The 26,488-nt window shown below is 41.4% G+C and overlaps 2 protein-coding genes across 2 annotated transcripts in view; one reads left to right on the top strand and one right to left on the bottom strand.

Annotated features, from left to right (window-relative positions):
• The window catches only part of APOLTP (apolipoprotein lipid transfer particle homolog), a 74,263-nt gene extending 53,574 nt beyond the window's left edge, over nucleotides 1-20,689 (top strand). The window contains exons 54-73 of the mRNA XM_088064313.1: nucleotides 486-648; nucleotides 1,335-1,456; nucleotides 2,815-2,955; nucleotides 3,947-4,060; nucleotides 4,440-4,568; nucleotides 5,028-5,189; nucleotides 6,834-6,998; nucleotides 8,063-8,228; nucleotides 9,552-9,736; nucleotides 10,289-10,381; nucleotides 10,660-10,864; nucleotides 11,763-11,950; nucleotides 12,640-12,737; nucleotides 13,124-13,308; nucleotides 14,410-14,612; nucleotides 15,036-15,225; nucleotides 15,873-15,982; nucleotides 17,862-17,981; nucleotides 18,328-18,467; nucleotides 20,551-20,689. Coding sequence (XP_087920439.1) covers nucleotides 486-648; nucleotides 1,335-1,456; nucleotides 2,815-2,955; nucleotides 3,947-4,060; nucleotides 4,440-4,568; nucleotides 5,028-5,189; nucleotides 6,834-6,998; nucleotides 8,063-8,228; nucleotides 9,552-9,736; nucleotides 10,289-10,381; nucleotides 10,660-10,864; nucleotides 11,763-11,950; nucleotides 12,640-12,737; nucleotides 13,124-13,308; nucleotides 14,410-14,612; nucleotides 15,036-15,225; nucleotides 15,873-15,982; nucleotides 17,862-17,981; nucleotides 18,328-18,467; nucleotides 20,551-20,566 — 2,895 coding nt within the window. The 3' untranslated portion in view covers nucleotides 20,567-20,689. The remainder of the gene's footprint in view (nucleotides 1-485; nucleotides 649-1,334; nucleotides 1,457-2,814; nucleotides 2,956-3,946; nucleotides 4,061-4,439; nucleotides 4,569-5,027; nucleotides 5,190-6,833; nucleotides 6,999-8,062; nucleotides 8,229-9,551; nucleotides 9,737-10,288; nucleotides 10,382-10,659; nucleotides 10,865-11,762; nucleotides 11,951-12,639; nucleotides 12,738-13,123; nucleotides 13,309-14,409; nucleotides 14,613-15,035; nucleotides 15,226-15,872; nucleotides 15,983-17,861; nucleotides 17,982-18,327; nucleotides 18,468-20,550) is intronic.
• A 4,068-nt stretch (nucleotides 20,690-24,757) lies between these two features.
• On the bottom strand, nucleotides 24,758-26,208 carry RMI2 (RecQ mediated genome instability 2). Its single transcript, XM_005522888.2, has 2 exons — nucleotides 25,941-26,208; nucleotides 24,758-25,389 (listed from the first exon to the last, which is right to left on the bottom strand). The coding sequence occupies exons 1-2, from the start codon at nucleotides 26,206-26,208 to the stop codon at nucleotides 25,241-25,243; spliced, it is 417 nt and encodes a 138-aa protein (XP_005522945.1). The 3' UTR covers nucleotides 24,758-25,240.
• Nucleotides 26,209-26,488: the final 280 nt, after the last annotated feature.

The following is a 26,488-nucleotide window of genomic DNA, read 5'->3' as shown; positions in this document are numbered from 1 at the left end:
TGTTTGCTCCTATAGATGGAGCACTCACATAGGATTTATAGTAAATAAGAAAAATAATGTGTTACAAACTGAACCAGTTTTTATAATGTAGGTACCACACATTTTTTTCTCTAAATACAAAAAGATGTCACAAATACCTATTGTTGTTTGTGCTATCTGCTGGATTTATTCTGTGGGACTCTTTATGTTGTAAGGATTATTCTGTGAGATAAAAGAAAATCAAACTATAATAATCAAAGACTGTTGTAAAGGGAATACTCAATTGTTTATGTATGTTCAATTATTTGCAAAGATGACTTTCTGTAGAAATGAAGACAATTAGAAATGAATAGTAGCTTGTACGAGAGCAGTGGGCTTAGAGCACCATTGTGCTAGACCTTTAAAAACACTTTCCTACAGAAAGGACTTTGTGGTACCAAAATTATACTTAGGTTTTACCTTCTCAGAGAACTTGGAGTTTAATGTTTGCCCTCTTTTATTTTTAGTTAAAAATTCTTCCAAGGCAGCTTGTGTTTATGACAATTTACCAAAAAGGTAACAGAACTCGTCTGCTAAGGCACATTGCCCTGTGGGATGGCAAAGAGATAAAGCTAACAGGCACTTACACTGGACTCTTCCCAAAGCTGCCTGGAGGTCATGGCATGCAGGGTAGGTTTCTCAAGTCTTTTACAAGTGTTCAAAGCAGACAATAAAATAAGCTACATAAATCTGATTTCAAAATGCATGTCCAAAGCATTTCAATACTGTTTCAAATTTAGGGCTTCTAAGGTCTTATTTGCTTCAAATTCATTATAGGTCTGGCTGTTAGAAGTGTCCACTTCAGAATACTCTTTCTGCTTTGTGGATATGGAACATAAAACTTAAGTACTGGGTGCTGAAGGGAACACTGGTCACACTGGCTGCTACCTCGAGGTGTTAAACCCTTATGTTTAGGCTTTATGATCTGAAAATAGAGAAGATAACTGCACTTACCTGTTTGAGTGTTGTAAGCTGTTCCTCTTCCAGTGTAAGGCTGTCTCAGTTTCACACAGGTTACTTCCCTGGCTGTTTTTGCTGCACTTGCTCTGGGTGTAGCTGTCAATCTTCTGGTTATTGCAGGTAATTACTGTTCTGCCAGTACATAGAGAGAGGGTTCCTGTTTTCACTTACATTTCCTCATGTGGAGCAGACATCAGCACAGTGAAGTCCTTGTGGCTGCTGGGTAGGGGGGTGTGCGTGTGAGCAGAGACCATGTTTCCCTGGGAACCAAGGGATGTCCTGATGCCTGTGGGAAAATGTCCTGGGAACTGTCATGATTCCTGGTGGGAAATCTGACTTGTTTGTTTTCTTTGTAGTGGAGCTTCTCCATCCTCTCTCCATCCCTTTTCCACGACATGTCTGGGTCAACTTGTATGTGAAACATTCAGCACGCAGTCACTGGGATGATCTTACTGTAGTTTGGAATGAGAAGGACAAGGTACAGTAGCCCAGAGCAAATAAATGTCAGGAGAATAACAAGAATGTCAAGAAGAGGTCTTTTTTTAATTAAGACACTTAGCAAGCCAGGGAACTTGACTATAAGGCAAACTATCCCCCTTCTTGGATGTATAAAAAGTTCTGACTGTGAAAGATGAGCCGTTGATATTCTTGTAGGAAGTATTTTCAGGCCATAATATCTTTTTGTTTCAGTAATCCCACACCTTGCTGCTTAACCAAAGGTAATGAAATGCATAAGCTTCAAAGCACTGGGTAAAGGCCTCTGAGAGTAGGTGGGAAGAATAGCACAAAGGTCATGAAGCACCTTATGGACAAGGAAATAAAATCTAAGACAAATGAGCGAGTGTGAGCATTAGCTGAGATTGAAAAGGATGAAGAACTCGTTGCATGGGTATAATCCTGGATTTACACACACAGAAGTGGACACATACCTTGCTTAGCATTCAGCCAAAGCCGCGGCTCTTTCGTATTTTATTCTTTTGCTCTCTTTATTAGCAAGACTGATAGATGTGGAACTGTTGAATCCAATCTCTGTTTTCATAAAATAAGTCAGGTCTATTTTTTAGAAATATCAAGAGTGAAAAAGACAGAACTAGGAGAACATAGGGTAGATTGATTTCCTGATGTGGTTAATTGGGGACACTTTTCTGACTTGCTGTTAACTGTGCTATCCTTACATGTACATCCGAAATGCAGCACCTTGGATAAGTATTACATTATTTTCTGAATAATGGAAAGATAGAAGACGATGTATAAAATATGCTACCACACATAAACATAAATGTGGCTGCAAAGAGCATGCAATTATTTTATTTCTTTAAAAAGTGTTAAAATTACAACATTTATTTTAGCAGTTGTATAGAATGTATTTTTTACTTCTGCTTAAATTACCACAACTATCTAAATACTACCACATTCTAAATTACCACAAAAATATTTTGCTCTCAACAACATAACAGAATTTAGTTTCTGATAAAGCAAAGACTTTTTCTTGTGCTTTAACTTTGAAAGCTGTGTCTAATAACCGTGGCAGTGCAGCCTGCAGTGCCTAAAAATAAGACCAAAATTAAGCCTCAACAAACTTAAGCATTGTTCATGATTTGATGGAAATCCAGAGAGTAGTTCTGCTTTGAGCTGTGCTATACAGGGAATTCAAGCAGCAAAAATTGTCCTAATTTGAACATTAATTTGCCTCACTTCTTCAGAAAGGACTTTATTGTGCGCATAATTCACGTGAGGACAAGGTATAGGGAAATCTTGCTGGGTGCATGTTTGAGGTCAGTATGTGAGAGGTGTTTCATTTCACAAGTTCCTTTTCCATCTGTTGATATGGATCAGATATCAGTGTCATCTTCTCTGAAGTTTGGAAGACACCGGACAAGCTACAGAGCCACTGTTGCCCACCCATTTAATTACACTCTGAAGCAACTGGAGGTGCATTCCCTGTCAGAAAGAAAGGGCAGAAAGTACAACCAGCAGGTGAGATCATGAGACTGGGCTGAAAAACATGAGCTGTAATGCTGCATTTACTGTGAGTGTGCCTTTCCTCCCTGAGAACCACAGAACCAGAAATCATCCTGAAAAATGTAAAGAGCACTGAGTGCTCTTATCCCCTGGTGTCCAAATCACCAGCATTGTTTCCTCGCCAGCAGCCTTGTACTTTTAGCATTGACCCATTTTAGATGGGAAGAACCTAGAAATGCCCAGGAACCAGCCAAGCAATGAAAATGAGGAAAATTTTGTCCATAAAGTAATGAACAAACTCCTAGTCTGAACACAGAAGAAAAACAAACAAAAAACTCCCCACAGTAAAACCAAACCAGAAACCCTTTGATACCCCTGTGAAGAAAATGTAAATTTATGGATTGTATAGGAAATTGCAACACAAATGTGAAAATGTGCAAGGCTAGAAACACTTTAAACTACCGTTGTGAAGTGCACTTGCAAAGCATATATAGGGGATAAGAGGAGGAGGAACTCCACAAATCATCTTTCAAGATCAACTACAGTATAATTTCTCTCTGACAATGCATAATGTTGGTCAGGACACTGCAGCTGCTGAGGCTGAAGACTTTCAGCAATAAGCTGGCAGTTGTGCAGTGTTTGTTCATCTGAAGCTCTTTGGTGCTCAGGGGGGTTTGCACAATACTCCTCAGTATGGTTCCAGAATTGTATTCAGAGGAATAAGTTCTCTTGTGGGGTCATTATTGCAGTGGTGCCAATAATTACTTTGCATGACAGACCCAGGCAGCTTCCAGAGAGGGTAACAAAAGCCTTCCATGGCCTTGGTTATAGAAGTGCAGCTTCCCTGTGTTTGTCTCAGGCCTTGGAGCTTCCAGACCACAGAATTCCATGGAGTTTGGACATGGATCTGTGAGAGCTTTCACTGTGAATCTGTTTTCCTCTACTGGTTGGGAATCATTCTGCTGGTTCTAGTCTTGCTGCAGGACAAATCCTTCTCTGCTTTCAGCTGCAGGTCTCAGGGAATGCTGGGCAGCCTGCTCACCTCTGGCTGGGCCTGGAGGATAAATCCAAAATGGACATCACTGCCTGGGGTGGCTGTGTGACACTCTCTGCAGGCCAGGTATGAGTCTTACGTCCCTTGGAAGGGATGAGTGTAGTGAGTGTAGCCGAATTCCTGTGTTTGATCCTCACAGAATAATTTTTTTTTTTTAATATGAAAGCCTTGAAGTCAACCTTTTTGTGCCTCAGAGGAAGAAAAATAAACCCTGTGAAAAATTCTGTTTCATGTTGCCAGACATGGTTGTACTTGGGCTGCAGCTTTCCCTCAGGACAGAGCTGTCAGCCCCTCTGTTTTTTTGGGAGAGACTGAAGCAGTGTTTTATGGGTGTAGACCATCCAGGGGTTCTTACAGGTTGCGGTTTTGCCCAGCAAACCTACTCCCCAAGGATATACTTTTTAAAAAAATTACTTACACATGTCAATTTTTTCCACTTTTCCAGCTTCAGAGAATATTAAGCATGGAAAACCTGCATGCATGTGGGTCTCTAGAGCAAAGACCAACACTGTTTAATGAATATCTAGATTTGAACTGGGATGACAAAAAATTCAAACACAATTTCACGTATGAGGTAAGAGAAGGCAGTTGTATCTGTTGACTCACCATTTTTATGGAAGCTGTTCTCAGTAGATGAGAAATTATTTTGGTTTTAGATGTAATGCTTAGTGGATTTTAAGAAAGCTTCTATAGAGCACCATTTGTTTTAAGTATTATTATTTCACTTTACGTTTTTTTCTATATGGAAAGAAAGCTAAATGGAGCTTAGTTAAGGAAGAAAGGGTTCTTATAAACTAAAGGCCTCACCTGTGCCCTAAATTTGCAAAACTTGTAGGCTGGTAAGGCTGTTACCAGTAACAAGGCCGGTAAGCTAAAACATTGTCAAGTGGAAATGCTGTGTTTTGGAAATGTTACATTAAAATCCTGAAGCCACCTAATCCAAAAGCCACTCCAGGGATGGGATGAGTGGGCTCCAACGAGTGTTTATAATTCTGCTGTCATTTTTAAACTTTATTGTCTTGGTTCATCGCAGAGAAATCAACTCTTGTATCCTGACAAATTTCAGTTAGAAGTGGTTCTGGAAAATATTTTCCTGACCCCATGTACCAAACAGAAGATTCTGGGTAAAATAGAAACCAACTACGGCTCTTGTCTGGATTACTACACAAGCTTTGAGTTCTGTGACCTTCCAAATGTAAGTCTGACATAAACACATTGAACCTACTTCAGTTGAAATGTAATTACTCATTTGGAGACTTAGTTCTCCTCAGCTGCAACTCTTCAGAAGACTTACATACATCCATAACTTAAAAATAGACATTGTCATTTGATGGACTGAAGCAGAAAGGTTCTGTTTATCACTATAGTGTATTCTGTAGGTCTTTTTATGGCTGTAAACATTCTCACTTTCTCCATGTTCTTTCTTTCCTATTCCTCTTTCAGAAGTATCTTAATTTCATGTTTCTGGAGAATACCAAAACTGGCTTATAAGTGATCAAAAAGAAAACTAGAGAGGAGTAAAAGTGCTTTCCTTCCCCTGTGGTTAAGCCTGCTGGTTTTTATGATTGCTCTGCTGGTAGTGATAGATTTTTGAACCGTAATGTAACCTTATTTTTCTATTGCACACATAAACTGAAGGCCCACCCATGACTTTTCTTAGGTGCATGCTGGTCCTCAGGGTTGCTTGTAGACACTCACAAACACAGAACTTGGAACCTGCAATAAATGTCTCCCCCCAGTTCCCAGTGGCTGAAACATATCTTCGTTTCCTTATTTACTGTCAGAACAGATCACACTCTGTTAGCAACAGGAAAACTTTTTCCCAGACCAAGGTGTGATAGAACCTGTTTATAATGCAAAGGATGTATATGCATGTCACTCCAAAAACAGGTGCCTCTGTACTTTTGGATCATTCTTTTCAAAGGCATCATGGTTTAAGCCCAGCTGGAAATTAAGCACCACAGCCACTCAACCCCCTCTCTCCCTCCCCTCTCCCTGTGGAATGGGAAGGACAATCAAAAGTAAAGCTTGTATGTTGAGGTAAGAACAGTTTAATAATTGAAAACAAAGTAAAATACAATAAAAACAGTTAATACTACTATTAATAATAATGAAAAGGAAAAAACTAAATGAAGTGATGCACAATACAATTGCTCATCACCTCCTGCCCAATGCCATACCCCGCTTCCCAAACCCAGATTTGCCCCTTCTGGGTAACTCCCCCCCAGTTTATTACTGGACATGATATTCTGTGGTGTAGAATATCCCTTTGGCCAGGCTGGGGCACCTGTCCCAGGTGGGCTTTTGTGCACTTTCTCACTGGCACAGCAGGAGAGACATACAAAGAAAAGTCCTTGACTTAGGATAACAACTGAGCAAAACCAAAACATCAGTGTGTAACCAACCCCATTCCCATTCTGAATCCCAAACTGTACCAGCTATTGAGAAGAAATTAACTCTATCCCAGTTGAAATCAGGACAACATTCACCTCACCTCCCATGTATCCCCCAACTTTATCAAAACGTCTGGTTAGAGTAGCTGAGAAATGTAGGAGCAGAAAACATTGGACATTTTAACAAAATATAGTTCTCTGCAGCTGCTCCTCTGCTCTTAGGATGTAATCACTGAACGTGCTTTGTTAGAGCACAGAAACTGAAGATGTAATGAAGACAGTGCTGTGAGGAGCAGGAGGATGCACTGGTTTCTGAAACTACAAGTTTTTGTTCCTGGTGTAATTTCATGAGAATGCTGCCACTGTACAACTTCTTACTACTCAAAGCAGAGCCCATTTGTTTGGAATAATTTGGAAGCTTTAACACCTTTTCTGTGAATACTCAGGTACTTGTTTTATCTGGAAAGCACCGGCTCAACAAAGATGACATCATTTTGCAGTCAGAGGGCAGACTCCACCTTGCTGATCATGGAAAAGATGAGGGGTTGATTGGAATATCCATAAAGAATCAGAGCACTGCTGATGTGAAGAACTACTCTCTGGAAATTGAAGTGAGTTTTTATTTTATTTTACTGACACTGGGGTTTGGTTTTCAAAGGCCTGCTGCTATCCATCTCCCAAACAGATCAGGCACAGGCAGTGACTATAAAGCAGCAGGCAACACAAAACACTCCTGGTTTCTTTAGTGCCGTCTCTAAAGGAACAGTTAGGCAGTGTCCATGCACTGTGACCAACAAAGCAAGGCACCAACATTAGTTCTCTGTAGATCTGACACAAATGAAACGTGTTTCTAGTGGAGGGTATCAATTTTAAGAGCTGTTATAACTCCCCTTCAGCACGACTGCTCTGTTGAGTGAGGTATGGAGTTTTCACCGCATCAGAAGAAAGAGGGAAACAAAATAAAACGTTTACACAAAGCATCATTTGCCAGAAAAAAACCTGGCAAAAAAACACCTAAAAAAGGCACAGAATAGCTCATATGTTGCTTATTCTGAGACAAATCTCTCCCTTTTTCTCTCCCCTTCCCCACTATTTTGCATTTGCTTTTAATTTCCTGTGAAATTAATATGGTGGAGAGGCAGATGGAGACAACAGAGTGGGGCAAAAAACTAACGGGGTTGGCACCATTCAAACTCTCAATTAGCAGGAATGTGGGTAGTCAGGCACTAACTGAGATAATAGATCATCCTTTAACAAAATTATGATGATGATTTAATCAGTAACAAATACTAACTTATTTTTCCGTTCCTCTCTCTTTAGAGAGGAGGGAGATGAAAAGCTGCTCTGCATGAGCTTGCTTCATTTTGTGTTTTGGAATAAATGGTACAAAATAGCAGCCTCAGACAGAACTGGCTGGGACATTATGTTTCTTTCATTGCTTCCATTAAAATTTTGTCCACAAGCCTCGTGCTATCCAATTGTTCAGCTCCTGGTCCAATCACTCTGATGCTTGTACCTCTGTCAGTGTAACTCCTGCACAGTACACAAACACTGGGAAACATTTCCCTCACCACTTACCCTTTTGTGGGAAGCACTGATATTTGAGCACCATCTCTGAATGATCATTAATTCTGTGTGGTGGCTTTGAATAAATGTTTGTCCTTTATGGCTGCAGTTAAGAGCCTTTGAAGATATTTGGCTAGGCCTGACAGGAACTGCTGCTTCCTCATCTGTCCAGAGCCAAATCCTGGTGGAGGGGATTATTGATCAGAAAGAGAAAGTAAAAGTCACTGCTTCAAAAGGAAAGGAGTGTTTTCACTACTACATGGGGCATCTGCAAGGTATGTACCTCACTGACCATGCTCTCAGCCACAGGACTTAGTTTTAGGACATCCTGCAAAGAGCAGGGAGCTGGACTGGATGATCCTTATGGGTCCTTTCCAGCTGGAGCTATTCTGTGGCTCCCAGTATCATCGCTAAGAAGAGACAGGAAGAAAGGCTGTGTCTCTAGCACTGAGCTAGCTCAGTTCATTCAAGCTATGGTCTTTCAGATAAAGAAAAGCTGAAGCATAAAATTTGTTATAAAGGTGAGTTTGGGAGACATTTTTGTATGATTACAATAGATGGTAAGAAAATCTAGGATTAATTTCCTCTTGACTTAACCATCTTAAAGTTTTGTGCCTTGTTTAAGATAATCATTACATTCCAAATTCAATAAAGGAAATGAGAGAGGCACCTCCAGAGACTGACTGTCCACATGCTGGAACAGCTGTATGAACTGGGATGTGTGAAGTAGGATGTGTGCAATCACTGGCTGCAGGTGATTGTCTCACAGCAGTCAGCTCTGACTGACAATGGAGAGGGAAAAAAGGCTAAAAAAAGGTTCAAGTTGTGCCTGAATTCTAGATAAGTGAGGTGAAATGAGCTGGAAGAGGTGGGGCTCATCCACATTTCAGCTACATTAGAGCTGTGTGCAAACCAAATAAATTCGGTGATATCTCAGTTGTCTCAAACTCATGTTGCTGACAGTCCCAGCCCTTGTTTCACTTATGGCTTTGCCATTCCACACTTCTGCAGGGGAGTTTCTCTCAGGTTCAAGTCCTCACTTCTAAGTCCTATAATGTTTTTGAGATTGGGACCATTAGTTTGTGAATCACTGAAGTCAGAAATTTGTAGAAATTGCTTAGCCCCCTCAACCCAGATTGTACATGAACTTTGCCAACTTTGCATTTTGTTTATGCTCATCAGTTTCATCAGAGTAGAAACGACTCGTGTGTGTTTGTGTGTGATGAGTAGAATTGAGAGGCTTTCATTTAAGGGCTGAGCAGTTTTCAAACATCGTCAACAAGGGACATTGAGTACTTAAGCAGAAAAAAAGGCCTGTAAATCAGTGTGACCTGTGAGAGATTTAGATTTACATTAATCCACTGCTTCCTTTGCAGTAGCAAATCTGTATTTGTAATTCATTGACAAGCCACACAGAAATCAAATTGTGACATTGATCTCATTGTCTCCTGTTTATATCTTCTGTTTTGTTTGGGTTTTTTTTCCTCCACACCTAACACGCTCAGACTCTGATCACCTAAGTAGTTAAAGGCTGGCTTTGAAACAATGTCTGTCAGTGTTGTTCCTGTAAATGAAGTGCTCCCTTTTCATTCCTTAAGGGGATTTGGAAGAAGGAGTGGAACTCAGTGCTTGTTCTGATGGGCAACAGATGGCTGCCATTAACACGTATCTCAGCATCAATGGTAAAAGGCAGGAAAACGTGGGACAAGTGACTCTAGCAGCTGCTAATGGAAGCTTGAGTTTTCTGGCGCATGGATGTGGGGATCCAGTTCTTAAGGTTGAGGTGAGACCCTTGAATGGCTGTTAACTGCAGCGTGATTTTCTCACAATATTTGATTTTGTAATTTTGATGGAGCACCTTCCGTGTAGGCTCCAGGTGTGAATTTTGGTGAGTAACCAGGCAAAATTATGAAATGTTTTCATTATTTTCACGTTGATATAAAAAGTTACCACGGTGAGAATTAAGAAGTTCAGCCATGCCTAGAGATAGAAAATACAGGACCCTCTTCTAAAGGGAGGATCCTCTGAGGAGGGCAAGTAAATAAAGTGACAGCACCAGTAACTGCTCAGCGTGTTGGTTACAAAACTAATGATTAGAATCCTGAACGTGCATTCACTTTTAGTTGGGTTTCACATACTCTCTACTTGGGGAACACTTTTTATCATCTGACTTTTCTGTTCCCATGTCTATCCATTGAATAATGCAGAAGTAGCTTCCCCTAAGAAATGTGAGGCCACTGTGGGTGTTTGCCAGCATTTAAATTAGTACAAACTTTTGAATCCAGCACAAGCAATTTTAAGTAATGAATTCAAGGTTTTAATAATCTTCTTACAGAACAAGCTTAATGAAATTGGGAGCCTTTTGAAAGCCACACTGATAGAGAAGATAAAGAAGTTTGATGGATACCTGTGGAGATTCAGGAGATCAGTAAGTATCTGTACATGATCTATGAAAATACCATGAAGTGTTCATGCAATGTTAATTAAACATCATTATATTGCCTACAGCTGTTTTGTTTTGCTCAAACATTTCAGTGATTACTCCTGTGCTGACCTGTAACTCATAGAGACAAAAAACATGTTTAATGGTGGAGTTCCTGTATCTCTGCACCAACACTGCAGAGTCAGAATTACCTCGTGATGAAGTCAAAGCTTTGCTTGAGATCACTGTGTTTTGAAATTGCTTCTTTTTTGGAACCACTGTAGGTGCAGCATGTTGGTTTCCTGTCTGAAGCAGCTGGCTGGCCTTCAATGGCCTTGCAAAAGGCAGCAGGATTCCTGCACAGTGGGGGTACAGCTGTCACCCAGGTGTGGAAGCAAAGTGGAATCAGACACATTCTGAGAAACAGGATCCCACTTTACCTGGAGAAAATTCAAGATGTTGTCTGGCAAATGCAGAATGAATTACAAAGTAAGCAAAACTGTGCAAAGTAAGAATAGGGACAGTGTCAGTGCAGGGCAAACCAAACTTCATTGTAAACTATAAAACATACTGAACAACACAAAGGTTTCTATTTTTATTGAGCAAGAAGTGCTGACCTTGGCTCTTTGTGTACAGAGTGGGGAGCCTTGATGCAATAAACTCTAAGAGGGCTCTGTGTGAGCACCTTTCTAATGAAATCAGTGGTGAGGCTTTTTCTCGGTTGCAGGAGGCTGGGTTCCATTGGATGAGAACAGAGTCCTTAATTCCTAAACTGAAGTATTTCTACTAACAGTTCCCTGGCAGACCTTTCCTCCCAAAGGGCTGTTCATATCCATCCTTGAGGTTTTAATGCTTGTACTAATTGGATTTCACTTGATCTGGTATTTTCCAAGCCTATCCAGTAGCCACTAATTCACTGCTCAGCTGGACTGTGGCCCATACTGAAACCTTTGAGAAATGTGGTCAGCTGGAATTAGCTGCAAGAACCCTCAGTTCTCACAAGGATAAAAACTCACTTAGGGCTACTTAGCTCTAGGCTCTTCCCACTCAAAAGCTGAATTTGGTTGATATTAGTGCTTGAAACCAGTTGTGACCAAACTATCCTGTTGCTCAGCAGGAGCAGGCTGTGCAGTACTGATGGGGACACATTGCAGAGCATCCTGTACACTCCTTTTGGACAGCAACGATATATTTATTTATAAGGGGGTCAGGGTCTGAGCTAAATGGCTCTCAGTTCATAGCTGTACAATGTGTCTGACTGCCATGCCTCTTCCACTTTTCTGTGCTCCTCCTTCACTTATGCTGGAAATTGGGTGGAAACAAACAAGTGAATAGTCACTTTGTACCAAACCAGCTAAGGTTTGTCTCGTTAATGTGTTTGCTTCAGAGCCATTAGCAACTTTGAAGGACGCCTACTACGATGTAACCTTGAAGCCACTGGATGAAGTCTGGAAAGAGAAGACAGAAGAGCTCATGAAGAAAATCCAGGCTTTCTTACCCAAGATTGTAAAAGATGTGTGGTTAATGGAACCAATCCAGGTGGCATTAAAGGTTGTGAAAGCAGGCTTGGATATGGTTGGTATAACTCACTTCTCCATTTCTAATGGTTTGAAAGACAGGGCATACAAATTTAAGTCTTAGCTTTGACCTATGGATACACCAGAATAGTTAACTAGTTTTGTTCATGGAAATAGTGCAGTTATCTTTCCACATAATAAGCTTGTGCACAGCCAACTTACTATTCTTGCAATATTTGTCCTGCTTTGAAAGAGTATTTTTCCAGCTAGAGGAGAGGTTGTTTTACTAGTTCTGGTTGAAATCACAGCAGCAGTAATCTGTCATTCATGTAACTTTTACTTTTCTTTCATAGAGAGGAGAAATTGTGATTCCAATAAACAGTGTACAAATAAATCAGGGTTGTTCTAGTTGTAAAGCATAAAAGATATATCAGGAGGCTAATTTATATTATTAAAGATACCAGTCCCTTCCAAGCTACAGAAGCACATTAACTTAGTGAAGTATTGTTACACTTTAAATCATGTTATTTAGGAAGAATATATTTCTGTCCATTATTTCTTGGTGTTGTGACTAGAATCTGTCCTCTGAATATTAACCCTCTATGTGACAAGACGCTGTCAGGCATGAGACAAATGCAAGAGACACTAAAGTGGTATTTTGCACTTGATTCAGAACTCATTTGCAATTACTGACCCTGCCCTGAAGCCATACTGAAACTGCTTTTATAATCTGTGACTCTCCAACAGGCTACACAGCAGGTGCTCAGATGGGCAGATGCCACGTTTTCCAGAGCTGTGAGTAAGATCCGGAAGCCCTTGCTGAACCTGTACAGTTTTTCACCCAGGTAACTGGTGTTTTTGCAGGATCCCTGCTCTGGGCAGTGTTCTAAAAGGATATGTGCATAGTTACTCTTCCTGTCAGTGTGCAGCTGAGAGTGCTGGACAGCCACCCAGCAACTCTTTGCTTTGGTCACATCACATCCTAATGTTTATTTCTGTTGGCTGCTAGGCCCACTGTATTTGAAAGGAGCTACTGGGCATCAAACAAGGCATCAGTAACTGGTAACTGGCCTGAGATGGCCTGGAGCAGTGCAGCTCTTGGCCAGAGTCGGGTTGTGTTTTGCTGTTCTAACCAGACTACAGTTCTTATTTCACTTCAACATTTCTAATAATAAAGCAACAGCATTTCATCAGTTCAGCAGATAAGGGGTGTTCTGTTTGTATTCCACAGGAACTGTTCAGTGGCAGGAAAGCTGCCAGTACTGCCTACAGCAGACCTGTCCCTGCAGCTGGCAAATGTTACCACTTACCTCATTGGAGAAAAACTGATGAGGCCTCTGCAAGACCTCTACAATCTCAACATACTTGCAGAATACTATAGGTTCAAACGGAGGATGATGGAGAGCCCCTTTGAATGTGAGTCCTTTCAAAGTGCTGCTTTGTTTTGTATCTGGGTCTATTTCCACTTAGTTCTTTATTTTTAAAATTGTATTTGGAATAGGAGTTTACATAGAGATGGTTGCTAATTAATAATTTTCCTATCAACATACATATAGTCCTTCTTGTAATATAGTGATGGTATGTGTAAGATCAACACTCTGGGCAAAGCTGACATGCAGTAACACTGCTCTATTTAATATTCATGCAGATTTTGCAACTCTTTACACTTCCTACTCTTGAGACTAGAAACAGCAGGTGGTATTTATCTGCCTTACCCATATGCTCCTGTGAGCTGATACTATGGTTTGCTGCCAGTCACACCTGTTGGCTGTGTCCTGGTACAGAGGCTTGGAAACTGGTGACTTCACCTCTGCTGCCTCCAAGATGAGCAAGCTCAGCCCTACCAAAACTTCAGCGACAGTACTGCCCGTAAAAGAATTGCTAAATACTGAAGGAATGCACTAACAGTCCCAACTGTCCCTTAGAGATAACTGCTTTTCCAGAAAACCCTTTTAATGGTTTCCTCCCAGTACGGAGAGACACGACAGAGGGCTGTGAAATAGGTCCTGGTGACCCAGTAATCTGAGTCATGTATCAGCACGGGTTCCTGGACTGCAGCTGTTTGATGCACTGGTTTGGAAGGGATGTTTTTGGAGACAATTTTGGAGAATTAATATTCTTGTGTTTTCTGCATAAGAATGTATAATGTGTATCTGTGTTTATAAATATGACTGTCAAATAGTACAATGACAAATCAATGAGCTTTGAATCCCAGTTAAAATTTATCAAAGTTTTATGGCACTGAGGTAAATCTGTAACAAAAAATAAATCATTAAATAGTTTTGTTTCTGAGATTTGTTGCAGAGCAACTACAATGTAACTAATTAAAATGTAAGTGTAGTAATGTCAGTGTAATAATAATTGTTACACTTTAAATCATGTTATTTAGGAAGAATATATTTCTGAGAAATTACTTTAAGAGTATGCCAGCAAGAAGCTGTGTGTGTTGCCGTATGTGTAGCATTTACTGCTCTGTGGAAAAGTCACTGATAGTTCTTCTGAAATACCATTCTCCAGATCACGCTATGTTAGTGGGGACCAAGCATCTTGTGACTTTTGATGGAAAAATGTATGATTTGGAATCGAAGTGCAGTGTACTTCTTGCCAAGGATTTTGTTCACAATGCTTTCACTGTAATACTAAATGAAGAAACTAGGAACTCAAGATCACTGTATGTGGAGATGAACCAGACTGTGATCACTATCTACCCACATCTAAAGGTAGGAAGATGAAGTCAAACATATTTTACTTTTGGAAAAAAATTTCTTCAACTGATAAAAAAATTAGTTTTTAAAATATTAACACTCAAAACATAGATCAGAAGCACCCTCAGGCAATGGCTTTAAAGTAACCACTTCTTAAAAAGAAAATACCTCTCCAAAACACAACCAGTTTAACTCAGGGGCTGCCTCTTTGCTCTCTGTGTATGACGAATTTTCAACTTTCCTCTGATATGGTCTAAGAAAACAGCATTGAGAGGTTGCTTTGTGCTGTCTGCTCTTTCAGAAGTTTAACACAACCCTGTTCTTATTCCCTTAACTCTGGGCAAAGTTGGCCTCATCGCACCTGCAAATCCACTGTGCTTGCCTGTGACTGAACTTTCACTACAACAGATTTGAAACTGCATTCTCATTTTAAAACAGATATCCAAGATGTATAACTTCTCCTCTGCGGAAGAGAACTGCCAAGTCCTGGATCAATCCCTTGAAAACAGTACCATGAATTCAAGGCGAGGAACCAACAAAATCGAAGTATCTGATCAGAAAGGAGTTTCTGTCTCTTGTGACTTTCAGTACGATCTCTGTACTATCACTCTGGCTGGGTGGCATCACGGTGAGTATCAATCATACAGCTGTTGTCAGCTGTTACTCATTTTTGCTGTCTCTCAATTATCTGTATTACTGCTAGCACCAGCATCTGTGCTTTCACTTGCTTTTCCCCTCTTCATTTATAGACACCCTGGAAATGGCACTAGGCATTCCCAGTAATTGCCAAATAGAGCACAGAATGCACCATTCCAGGGAGAGGAGCAAGTTTTAGTTACTGTTAATTCAATGCAATAAAGCAGGCAGAAATCAGAGGTACTACAGTCAGCCCAGCTCCAAACCCTGGTTGAGAATCTGCTCTAGAGCAGGCTTACCTTGTCAGACGTGCAAGACAACTACAGAGGGAGGCCAAAAACCTCACAGGGTTTTTTGGCATACTTGGAATGCAGTCAATGTACCATCCATCCCTGTACCCCACACTATTCTCAAAGTCACCCCCCAAAGATTAGCAGAGAATGGATCTGATGCCTTGATATGCTCAGAAGCCCATGACCAGCTGAGACACGAGATGGCAAAGCAGGCTGGGCAGCTTCCCCTCTTCCACAATAGAGCTGAGCTCTGCTGGACAGAATAATGAGAACCCAGAGACAGCTGCTGTAATTTTCCTGCACCTACTGACAACTCCTATTTTACTCCATTTCAATTTCCTCCCAGGTATTTCAGCTGGGCTTTTTGGTACCAATGATAATGAAGCTGGAAACGAATGGATGGTGCCTAATGGTTCCTTCACTGACAACGTGCAAGAGTTCACACAGAGCTGGCAGGTAATGGGCTGAGGGGCTCCAGTGGGCAGGGCTGCTGAGCACAGAGTGCACTGTAAGACACACTGGGTTGGCTTAGATAACTAAAGCTCAATAGTGAAAACAGCAGCACACTACACTGTTTTTCTGTGTCTAACCAAGGAAAAGGTTGCACATATTTGCTAAAAACTGTTCAAGAATTCCCTATAAATAGGCTTTGAATATTTTTGGCCTAGGTAGCAAGGTAAAACCATAGAGGTGGCTGCTGCTGGTTTTAGAAGAAATTGATATTGGAGCCAAGTATCTTTGATATCTTCCTCCTTAGAGCACCTCTTCCTGGAATGCAGGGACAGGTGCTACAGGATAGGTCTGGGCCAAATCTGTACATTCATCACTCAGGCCACAGTTTGAAGTTCTCTTTACAGCTGGTAGTTCTAGCTGGGTCAGTTGAGCCTGTTTGTTCTTCATATTTTACATCTTATCAATAAAACTTTAGAAACAAGTAACTACTAAATTTGTTCTCCATCCCCTCACCACTAAGTATTCAGACCTTTTTGGAAGGTTAGCTGCTGCCCTCAGTCACTGATGTGTATAAAAAGACTCCTGTAAGTATAATAAATAAATGTAACAATTTTATACCAGTAAAATTATAGCTCTGCTTAATTCACATACTCTATCATCAGCTGAAAATAATCTAAATACACAAACATGCAGTTGGACAGAACCATTTGTGAATGCAATCAACCAAGAAAAGCAGCCTTAACATGCTCTCAAGCCATGTTGACAAGATCCTCTAAATCCCTTCCAAGTCCAATTTTAAGAACCTATTAACAAAAAGAAAAGGAACCAGCATCTTATTACCACAAAGATTTTGTGACTCTTCCATTTATCCCATCTCACTGAACATGTCTGAGTTCTGGGAACAGAAATCTCATTTTCAGCTTTATGTCAGTACTTTACTGTAAAAGAGAATTGTTTCAAGTGTCTTGTACTTGCTGTTGCAGAGACAGTTAATGAGCTTGCAGCCTATGTTTACGTTAATAATGGGGCAGGATCACAATGTGACTGATCATAGGCACAATTTTCTTAATTGCTACAAATATTAACTTCTGATATATTCATAAAAATGCAAAACTCCCCAGGGACATTGAATGAAAGAGTCAATTAAAAGCAGTACATAAGAAACTTAGTGCCATGCAGAAGCAGGGCAGTTCCAAGTGCCCTTCTTTAGGGGCAGAACGGCTGCACTTGCACTATTGATTGGAAGGGCTCACACTGACTGTGAACTCTGACTGCAGCTTGCTCCCAGGAACTTTGTCTCAGCCTTTGTCATGCACTGACATTGCAAAGGACGTTAGCAGAGCTCCACCACCACAATGAAGGGCTGCACAACAGGAGGGGACTGAGTGTCTGACTCCTGCAGGGTGAGGCTTAGCATAGAGTAAACTGCCAGTTCATTTTTCTTAGCAACTAAAATAACTGCAACTTACACTTGCTTAAAGAACTTGGTGGTGTGGTTTAGCTGTTTTTTTTTTTAAAGCCACCTTTACCTATAAATAATCCAGCAAGGGCATGAAGATTTTTTTTCTCCATCAGAAAGATCTAGTAAAACAACTTTGACCTGTCAGACCTATATAAAAGAGAACTAGCCAACTACCTGCTACGCCAGCAACTACACACTAAAATCCTTCAGTGAATAACAGAATCAATAGCAAAAGGAAGCAAGGTCTAATCTGCAAGGTGCCTCTCAATATTAATGAAGAATAAACATTAGAGTGGGGTACTGAACTGCCCATATCATCCTTCAAACCAGCTCACACTGGAAATCTGAAGAACTCATTCTGCCCTGACATATGCAAGAAACCCCCAAAATACACCAACTTCAGTAATTATGTTTTCCCAGGTGAGTAAGTGCAGTCTCGTACCAAAGAAAGAGAAGCCATGTCCAATTACAGCTAAGCAGAACATCTGTAAAGTGTTCTTTGAAGAACCACATTCACTTCTTGGGAACTGCTTCAAAGTTGTAAGTAGAACTTCAGCCAGAACCACTGTCTTAATTATGTGTCATACAGAAGTTTAGCTGCAGAGAACTTTAGAAGTAATCAAAACAGCAATCCAGACAGAAAAAAGGTGTATAAAATATATAAATATAAATGGAGGTTTTTGACCTCCATGGAGTAGTGGCATGACTGCACTGCTCTTTAGGATATAGGTCTAGAATTTGGAAACAGAAATAACCTCCTTGCTGTTATGAAGAGAATAAAAGTTTATGAATGGTCCTAACCAGGCAGAGGGGAGGGGACACAACCCAAACCCCTGGGTTTACCTGCAGGTCCCCCTGCTCCCCTAACCCACCCCTTTGTGCCCAGGTGGAGCCCGAGCCATTCTACACCATGTGTACACAGGACACCTGTGACTCCCCGGCCTTGGGGGCTGCCTGCACTTTAGCAGCAGCTTTTGTTCATTTGTGCAACCGGAATTTTGTCCCTGTGGAAGTCCCTCCACAGTGGTAAGTTTCATTTCTTTTACCACCTCGAATATTCTGACTGCATTACTCCAGTACTTACATGTCTGTAATTCAAGGAGACATGAGAAAATAAAACTAATGAATATGACTGTGGCCATGAGCAAAACAGATCCTATTCCCAGAAACGTTCTTGCCTCTTGGCAACCTCCCCTTCCTGCTGTTCACTCACCAGCACACCAGAGCCCATCCACTGCACACCCTCTACTGCCTTTCTTATTTTGTCCTAATATGCTGTGTAACAGAGGCAGAAGGACACCTGCAGAATACTGTGTGATGTTCCCAGGAGCTTCTCCTCTTGGATACTATTTCTGGTCCCATCTTTTTTTGGTCTGAATAATGCATTTGGATTCATATTACAACAAAACATATACAGACACAAAATACTCAGAGACTTATTTTTGTACTTTTCAGTCTCTAATAATGAAATTTATCTATCTTTTCAACCTAAAATATCCAGATTATCAATACTTGCAGCTGTCATCCAGATTGCACTGTTAAGTGGATTCCTGGAATATAGCTAAGGAAGATGTAAAGCCTGAATAGAGCAGTAGCACTTGCCTGAATTACAATCTTTTCCCACTTCTGTAGTTATTGGGCCAATTTGTGCATTCCAAAAGTGACTGGAGTTCCATTATTGATACTCTTGCCCAAGTAGTAACTCACTGTATTTTTAAAAAGACTGCAATGGAAACATTTACACCAAATAAGTGGCAGAATCACGCAGAAGACCCAATTATGCTTTTGCTTGAAATGAAGCACATGGGTTTATTCCTTTTATGCTCCATGCATAACTGAGGCTTAGTAATGAAAAAAGGGTGGGGTTTTTAATATATGTAATGAAATATTATTTATTTGCATTTGTAAACTCACTACTATCTCAAAGGAGTGATTTGGTGACTACAAACCCGTTTGTGGTGTGCCTTAAAAAATTTATAATTATTAGCTGATTTCTTACCCATTAAGGAAGGGAGTAGTGTTTGTAGATGGGTTTATTGGCCATGAAATAAAAACCTAGAAGTGATCACATCACACTCCCACAGGCTGAAGCACTGTTGTGTGTCAGTATGTGCCTGAGCTGTTCAGTTCACTCAGCTCTTACGCAGTGAATGATCAGGACATTTCTGGGTAGCATCTTTTAGGTAGTGAGTGGTTTTAGCTCCAGTAGTTATATCAACACTTGAACATATAAATATGAAATGCAGAGACAAATTTTGTTAAATCTAGAACACAGACTATTCAGTTGAAAATAAAGTTTTAGAATAGCTTGGTAGCTGAATGATTGAAGTCAGCTAGTGCTGCTAGTTTACATTATCTCATTTCTGAGGAAAAGGATTGGAATGAAGGTGGATCACAAACTCAGTTAATGAGAAAATGCCATTAAAGAAGTAAAGTAACATTGGGGATGTACATATGAATCAACATATTTAAGACAAGAAATACTTCTCTATTTAGGTTAAGTATCCAGTTTTGGACAGTATGTTTTGCTTAAATTGTGAACAAGTTGAGAACAGTTCTGGGGAAAAAATGGAAGGCTTGAGGACAGACATGAGTTAAGTCTCTAAATATGTAAACACTCTAAATAGAAGGAAATTGAACAGACCAAACTAAGGGAGAATTAGGTTTGACACAGTGAAAGAGTCTGTAATGGTTAGGTTTCTCATGCACAGTAACTGATAACCAGTGACAGTCATGAGAGCAAAACAGAAAGTGGCTGTCAGCAGAAACTACCTCTGCACTATTTCTTAGAAATTCATGCTTGGCAAGGATCTTCCATTGAATAGATGAACTCACAGACCTCATAAACTTTAGAAATAATGCTGCCCTTTTCCTCCTAAATGTGAGTTTTATCAAATATGAGAGAACCTTACATTTTTATATCATTTTAGTGATTTAAGATAAAACTGTATCTAAAACACTGGAGTACCTTCCCCAAAATCTTTTGAGGTCATAAATGTATCTGATGCTATCTTCCCTTCAGATATTTTTTGTATTTCACTGTAATAAGAGGCTGCAATACATGTGACTTGTACTTACCACTTACCTGGACTTCATCTCTTCATTTCAGCTCGAGCCAGTTCTGAAGGGCAGATAGCAGCCCTGAAGATGGAAGAACCCTTTCAGCACCCAAAACAGAACATTTATTTTAGGGAGGCAAGAACAAAGAGAGAACAATAGAAGTGTTAACTGTGAATATAATGAAGTATATATAGTATAAAAGGAAAGCTTTCCACTCAGAACCCCTGAGGGCAAGGGGAATTATTTCAGTATATTGACAAGAAACTATAATCAACCAAAAGAAATTGGACATGAAAGTATCAGTTACTCTAAAAAAATTCTTTAATTTGGTGGCAAAATTGCCTTTCCACAAGCCTGGACCCATAGCAAAAATACACTGAGAAGCTGAGAAAAGCTCTCTTCCAGCTCAGATTAGTATAAGTGGACTACTGAAAGCAGCATCATCAGCTTGGAGTCAGCAGAGATGCTGACTTCTTTTTTCTCCAGAAATGAAATTCCACTGTTCAGTGGTTCTGGAGAAAATCATCTATCTTTTTTCCAGGGAAGTGCTCCAACACACAAGAAGGCTAAGATAGAAATAAGATGGGTAAATAATGGAAAGCAGTTAATCATTGTTCTCATTTTTATGCTGGTTGATTTTTCCCTTATTAATGTACACACTGCTAAATGAGAAACAGGCTTCTTGGTTTCTGTGCAGCAGTTTCACATTTTCCCTTTGTACCATTAGAACCCCCTTGGCAGCAGTCAGTTGATGTGTTGGGAAAAGGTGACCAATGTCTACCCTACCCATGAAGTAACGTTAGGGTGTTATAGCTACTCTTGTGTGAGTGTCCCACCTGTTAAATCCCTTTCTGTATTATAGGTCACTTGATTTAAAAATTGCATTACCTTTCTCCACACAGTGCCTGGAATGCAGCTATTGGTAAAGGTAACACTGCAAAATCCATCCAATGTCTTTGCATAATATGCAAACTTTGAAATAATGGTATTCTGTACTAAGATATCATGCTAATAAACATTTGACTGCCTTATTTTTATGCTGGACTACATTTTTATTGATTATTCGTAACAACAAAAGTTGTACTGACCTGGAGAGTTTGAACTGGAAGGGTTTGACTGGCTCACAGACAAAGCACGCAGCTGCCTCTTATCTCCTTTACGATGCTTGCAGCTGCACTCACTTTCTGAACACTTACTCTCTAGCTTGATACCAATTAAAACATGATTCCTATACTAGTCAGGTAAAAATCCCGCAATTTTTAGGATTCCCACACACATCAGATGCTAAAAATCAAGTCTTCCTCTGTAATAATTTTATACCTGCACCCTTGTAAAAAGCCAAAATTGTATGAAATATTTCTGGAAGTTAAAGAATATTTATACCAGTTACTGATTAAAAAAACACAGAATTTTCTCCCCAGTCACTGAATATCATGTCATATCCCAGCTAAGCACACCAAGCACCTCTGAAAAATGTCCTGTGGTGAGTTTCAGGAACAAAGAAAAACATCAGCAAGTAGAGGAAAAGATTAAGAGCTTAGTCAGAAATACAGGAATTTAACTAAATGCTTACTGCAGACAGCAACACTGCGATGGATCCACACACCAGGTCTCCCCTAAAAGCTGCATATAATGTCACTTGTAATAAAGAAGCCATTTAACTACCAATAAACATTTTTAACTGCAGCCCTTTCACTCAGCCCAGTTGTTTGGTATCTCTGGGCTCCTTCCCAGGTTCTCTGTGCACAGAGCTCCTGCCTAAATACTCCTTAGAGTCAGGAATTCCCAGAGCCCTGGGACATGCTCCAAGCCCTGAAGCTCAGCAGGAACCCCACTCTGACCCTAGAGGCACAGGCCAGCTGGAAACCTCGCTGACCCCCTGGGCTGGGCTGGACACCCACTGACCCAGAGCACCTTCCTGCACACAGGGGCATGTACGAGACATCACTTACACTGAGCAGGGCTAACAGAGGTTAACATCAGGGGTGAGGGTAAAAAAATACCCCAAAAGAAAAAACCTCCACATGACTCCACACTTAAAGGAAATGTTCCACGTCATAAACTGGAGTTTATACATGACAGCTATGAATTAGTGCTAGTCTTGTCTCCATGTTTCTGCACTGGCAGCTGTGCTTTGCTCCCTGCCAGACTCTGCTGTTAACTCAAAGGCCAGTGCTGTCACACCTGTCACCAAATACCTGCCCACACTAACACCACCTGCCACACAGGCCACAGGGTTCTTTGACTGTACTATGTAAACCCTTTAACAAACCAATAAAACCATTCAGCCAAACTGTCTTTAAGTACGCCTTATGTACTACATGGTAACGTCTCATCTGGGGAATTAAAAAATGGAGCCAACACGTCACCCTCCCGCCTAACAGAGGAGAGATGGCAGCTCCTATCAGCAAACACAACACCAGAGTGACAGGGGATGTGGGGAAGCCCATTGTAAGTGTGCCAGCTCCACACAAAACAGCCCTCAGGCCAACTGAGAGTCCTTTGCAATTCCTCGTGGATGTGAACCTCTGGAAAAGAAGCATCTTGGGAGGGTTTGACTGAAGCATTTATCAGATCAATCCCTCAGCTTCAGTACTTCAAAACTGGCTTTTTTCTCTGCACTAGCCCTGGCTTTAGCAGGACTAAAATTTAGTAGATAACTACTAGCAACGCTGCACATTACTGTACACCTTGACTGAAGAAATCCAAAGTGTTTATGCCTCAGATGCTAAATGCAGTATACCAACTATACTGCCATATGGCAAATACATAATACCCATTGCATATCTCATGGATCTCCCCACAACACAGGAATTTCTGCCTCTAACTCCTGCTGTGAGAGCACTTTGAACACACCAGCTGTTCTTGCAGAGCACAGACAGGTGCAGTCGTGCTTCCCAGCGTCTTTTTAGGGCTTACAACTCACCTCCAACATGTTCTTTATAAAGAACCCCCATGAGCTATAAAATTCACAGAATTTCTGCATATTACACCAAGTTAACCCCAAAACAGATGTAACAAGAGCTCAGCTATGACCTCCTCCCTCAACACAGGGCTAAAGAAGCCCCTTATCCTGTAACTCCTCAGTTACATACTCTGCTGTACAACACCAACAAAAATCACGAACTCATGTTCTAACTGCAGAATTTGAGATACAAGGTGAGGAAAATGGAAAATTCCCAGTACGCAGTAGAGCTTCACAAATCTAAATTGTGAAAATTCAGAAACAAGGACCTTCAGCCCAGCCTTAAACAGCCACAAGCAGCATGAGCTTCTCATTAGGTGAAGTACAGCTGAGCTGGGTGGGAGTCAAAGCAATCTCCAGCAGTCTTTTGTTTAGAAGTACAACAGTCAGTTGTACTGACTGGCTACAAGTGTCTCTTGCTTTGAACTCCTAAGAAAGTAATTTTTAATATGAACCAGTTACCAGCCAATATGCTGGTCACATGGATTATTTCTGGAAGGCTACACCACTCCACAAGTCAATTTTTTTCCAGCATTACAAACAATAAACTCAGACTGCCAAAATTCTTTATCTCTGTATGTTTTGGCATTTCATCTGCAGGATCTCAGAGCACAGGACTTCCACTATCCTGTGATGTGGTATGGTTTGGAATACCAAATTCAAGACTGGAATTGTACTCTGAATTCCAGCCCTTAGTCTGCAAAGATCTCAAAACTTTAAAGGACACTAGTTGGTTTCCACATGCTTTGAAAACCTAATCCCACAATTTAAAGATTTAATTGCCACCACTTGATTCTCATCCTAAATTGTAGAGTATTCAATCAGAGATATTGCTGGGCAATACAGTCCCCAATCACAAAGCCATTCCACACAGACAATGCAATGCATTCATCAAAACTCAAATTCTCTTTAGACAGGATGGAAAATAAAGAGCAGTAGCATTTCTACTTTTTATAGGCTGCTTGATACGATTTAATGGTTTGTTTTTTTCAAAGGAGAAGGAAAGAAGACTAGAATATAATTTAGAATTCTTTAAACAGCTAAAAATAGCATACACTGGAAGAAAAAAACTTCAAAAAGAAAAATGAACTTAGGCATAGAATGCTTGGTTCTGGAGGTAAAAAGTATTTACATCTTGCACCTGCAGAACCCTATTCCAATGAATCCTACATCACATCTTTTCATTAACTCCACTTCACTGGAACAGAGGGGTCATAACCACTTTACGTATTTCAGTAACTAGAGAGGTATTTCAAGTAGGTGACACTGCTAATGGTTACCAAGAGACACCCGTCTTACAAGTAGTTTAATGACATGGTGATTGCTGAAATAGAAAATAGAGGTGAAAACCATTATTTCCAGAGCTTGGTTGATTTGAAACAAAATTTGCCTTCATGCTAGGTACTGAGTTCACCCTGGTAACAGAAGTCCTGTGCAGCCCTTGCTGCCGTGAACACCCTGCTGTAAAACACCTGCCTCAAGCCCTGCTTCCCCAAACAGCAGCTAACGCACACAGAAACATACAGCCCTTTAATAGTGTGGACATCTTACTCAAAACATCAAATAGGCATTTCTCAAATATGTTGGCATAAAAAGAGACTGAAGACATGAACAGTGTGATTATTATCAGGTAAGCACTGGTCCCAATACTTAACTGAGCCCAACTTCTCACTTTGCTTTACTCCAGGAGTGGTTACAGAGAACAGTCCAATGTTCTGAACCAAAAAGCAAAAGAAACCAAATTTCCAGTTATTTTAGGCAGAAAGTAAAAGTATTAGGGGATGACTCTTTGCAAATCTTCCACTTCAAGGTTCCACATATCCTTATGGACAGGGTTTTCAGAGAGATCTGTCATCTTTATTGCTCGAAGAATGGGCTCAGGACTGCAGGACCGCACCACACCCATCACCATTACATACTTTCCTAAAAAACAAGTAAGCATTAAATTTAATTAACCTTTGTATTATCATTTTAATTCATAAGCCAAGTTAAAGCCAAGTAGACAGTGTAAACTGAAAATGCCAATGCTTCTAAGAAAATTCAAGGAATGAAGATTGCTTAAAAGGCTTCATTGTCTGTGCAGCCACCTTTACAGCATATTTAACTACATTTACACATACAGTAAGAGCCAAACAAACACATTTGTCTGCTGTGTAAGTGGATTAAGGATAGGTCAGAAGGCAAAATTTTTATGCAATGCATCTATTTCGTACCACCATTTCTGCAATTCCGCAGACCAACACTTGTCCATTTGAACTGGCAGTTCTGATGAAGGGAAGAGAAGGAAAGAAAGAAGAAAAAAACAGGAAAGAGAAACAGCAGAAGAATCTCTCTCCTTGTTCAGGGCCTACCGCGCGGGCCCCGGCACGACCGCCGGGCCTGGCCGGGCAGAGGGGATGTGCTGAACCACGTTAGGCCGGGCCCGGGCAGGAACGGGGCCCGCCGTCCACGGGGGTGCCCCCGCCCCGCGGTACCTGCGCTGAGGCACGACCGGCCCTGCGGCACCTGCTCCACGCCCAGCACGGTGAAGGCGCCGCTGCCGTCCTGCAGCCGGGCCGAGCCGCCTTCGGCGCCGCGCTGCACCTCCAGCACGGTGCCCTGCATCCACACGGCCCGCAGGGACAGCGGCGTCCGGCCCGCCGCCGCCCGCCGCAGCTGCCAGGTCCCGCCCGCGCCCCGCTCCGCCCGCCGCAGCTGCGCCGCCAGCACCTTCACCGGCGGGCCCGGCGCCGGCGCGGCCATGCTGAGGGGCGCTTGAGGGCGCGCAGCCGCTGAGGCGGGGAGCGCCCGGCCCCACCCGCCCCTGAGCGGTGGCAGCGCTCAGCGCTGCAGCCGCGGAACCGCGGCCTGGCGGAACGGAGCTGCCGCGCTGCTGGCTGGGTGAGGGCCGCTGGGTGAGGGCCTCAGGCCGCGCCCCCAGCTGCCGAGCGTCTGCACCGTGTGCCGGCCCCCCGAGCCACCGCCCCTCACCTGGATGAGCCCAGAGCCTGACAGGCCCTCGTTTATGGGCTCTCAGTTGAGG

The sequence above is a fragment of the Pseudopodoces humilis genome, chromosome 18, assembly GCF_049639895.1.
Source record: "Pseudopodoces humilis isolate 2021_Gansu_Grassland_sample_001 chromosome 18, ASM4963989v1, whole genome shotgun sequence".
Taxonomy (NCBI): domain Eukaryota; kingdom Metazoa; phylum Chordata; class Aves; order Passeriformes; family Paridae; genus Pseudopodoces; species Pseudopodoces humilis.
The sequence above is the reverse complement of the archived record's forward strand: the minus strand, read 5'-3'. Positions and strand labels throughout refer to the sequence as shown.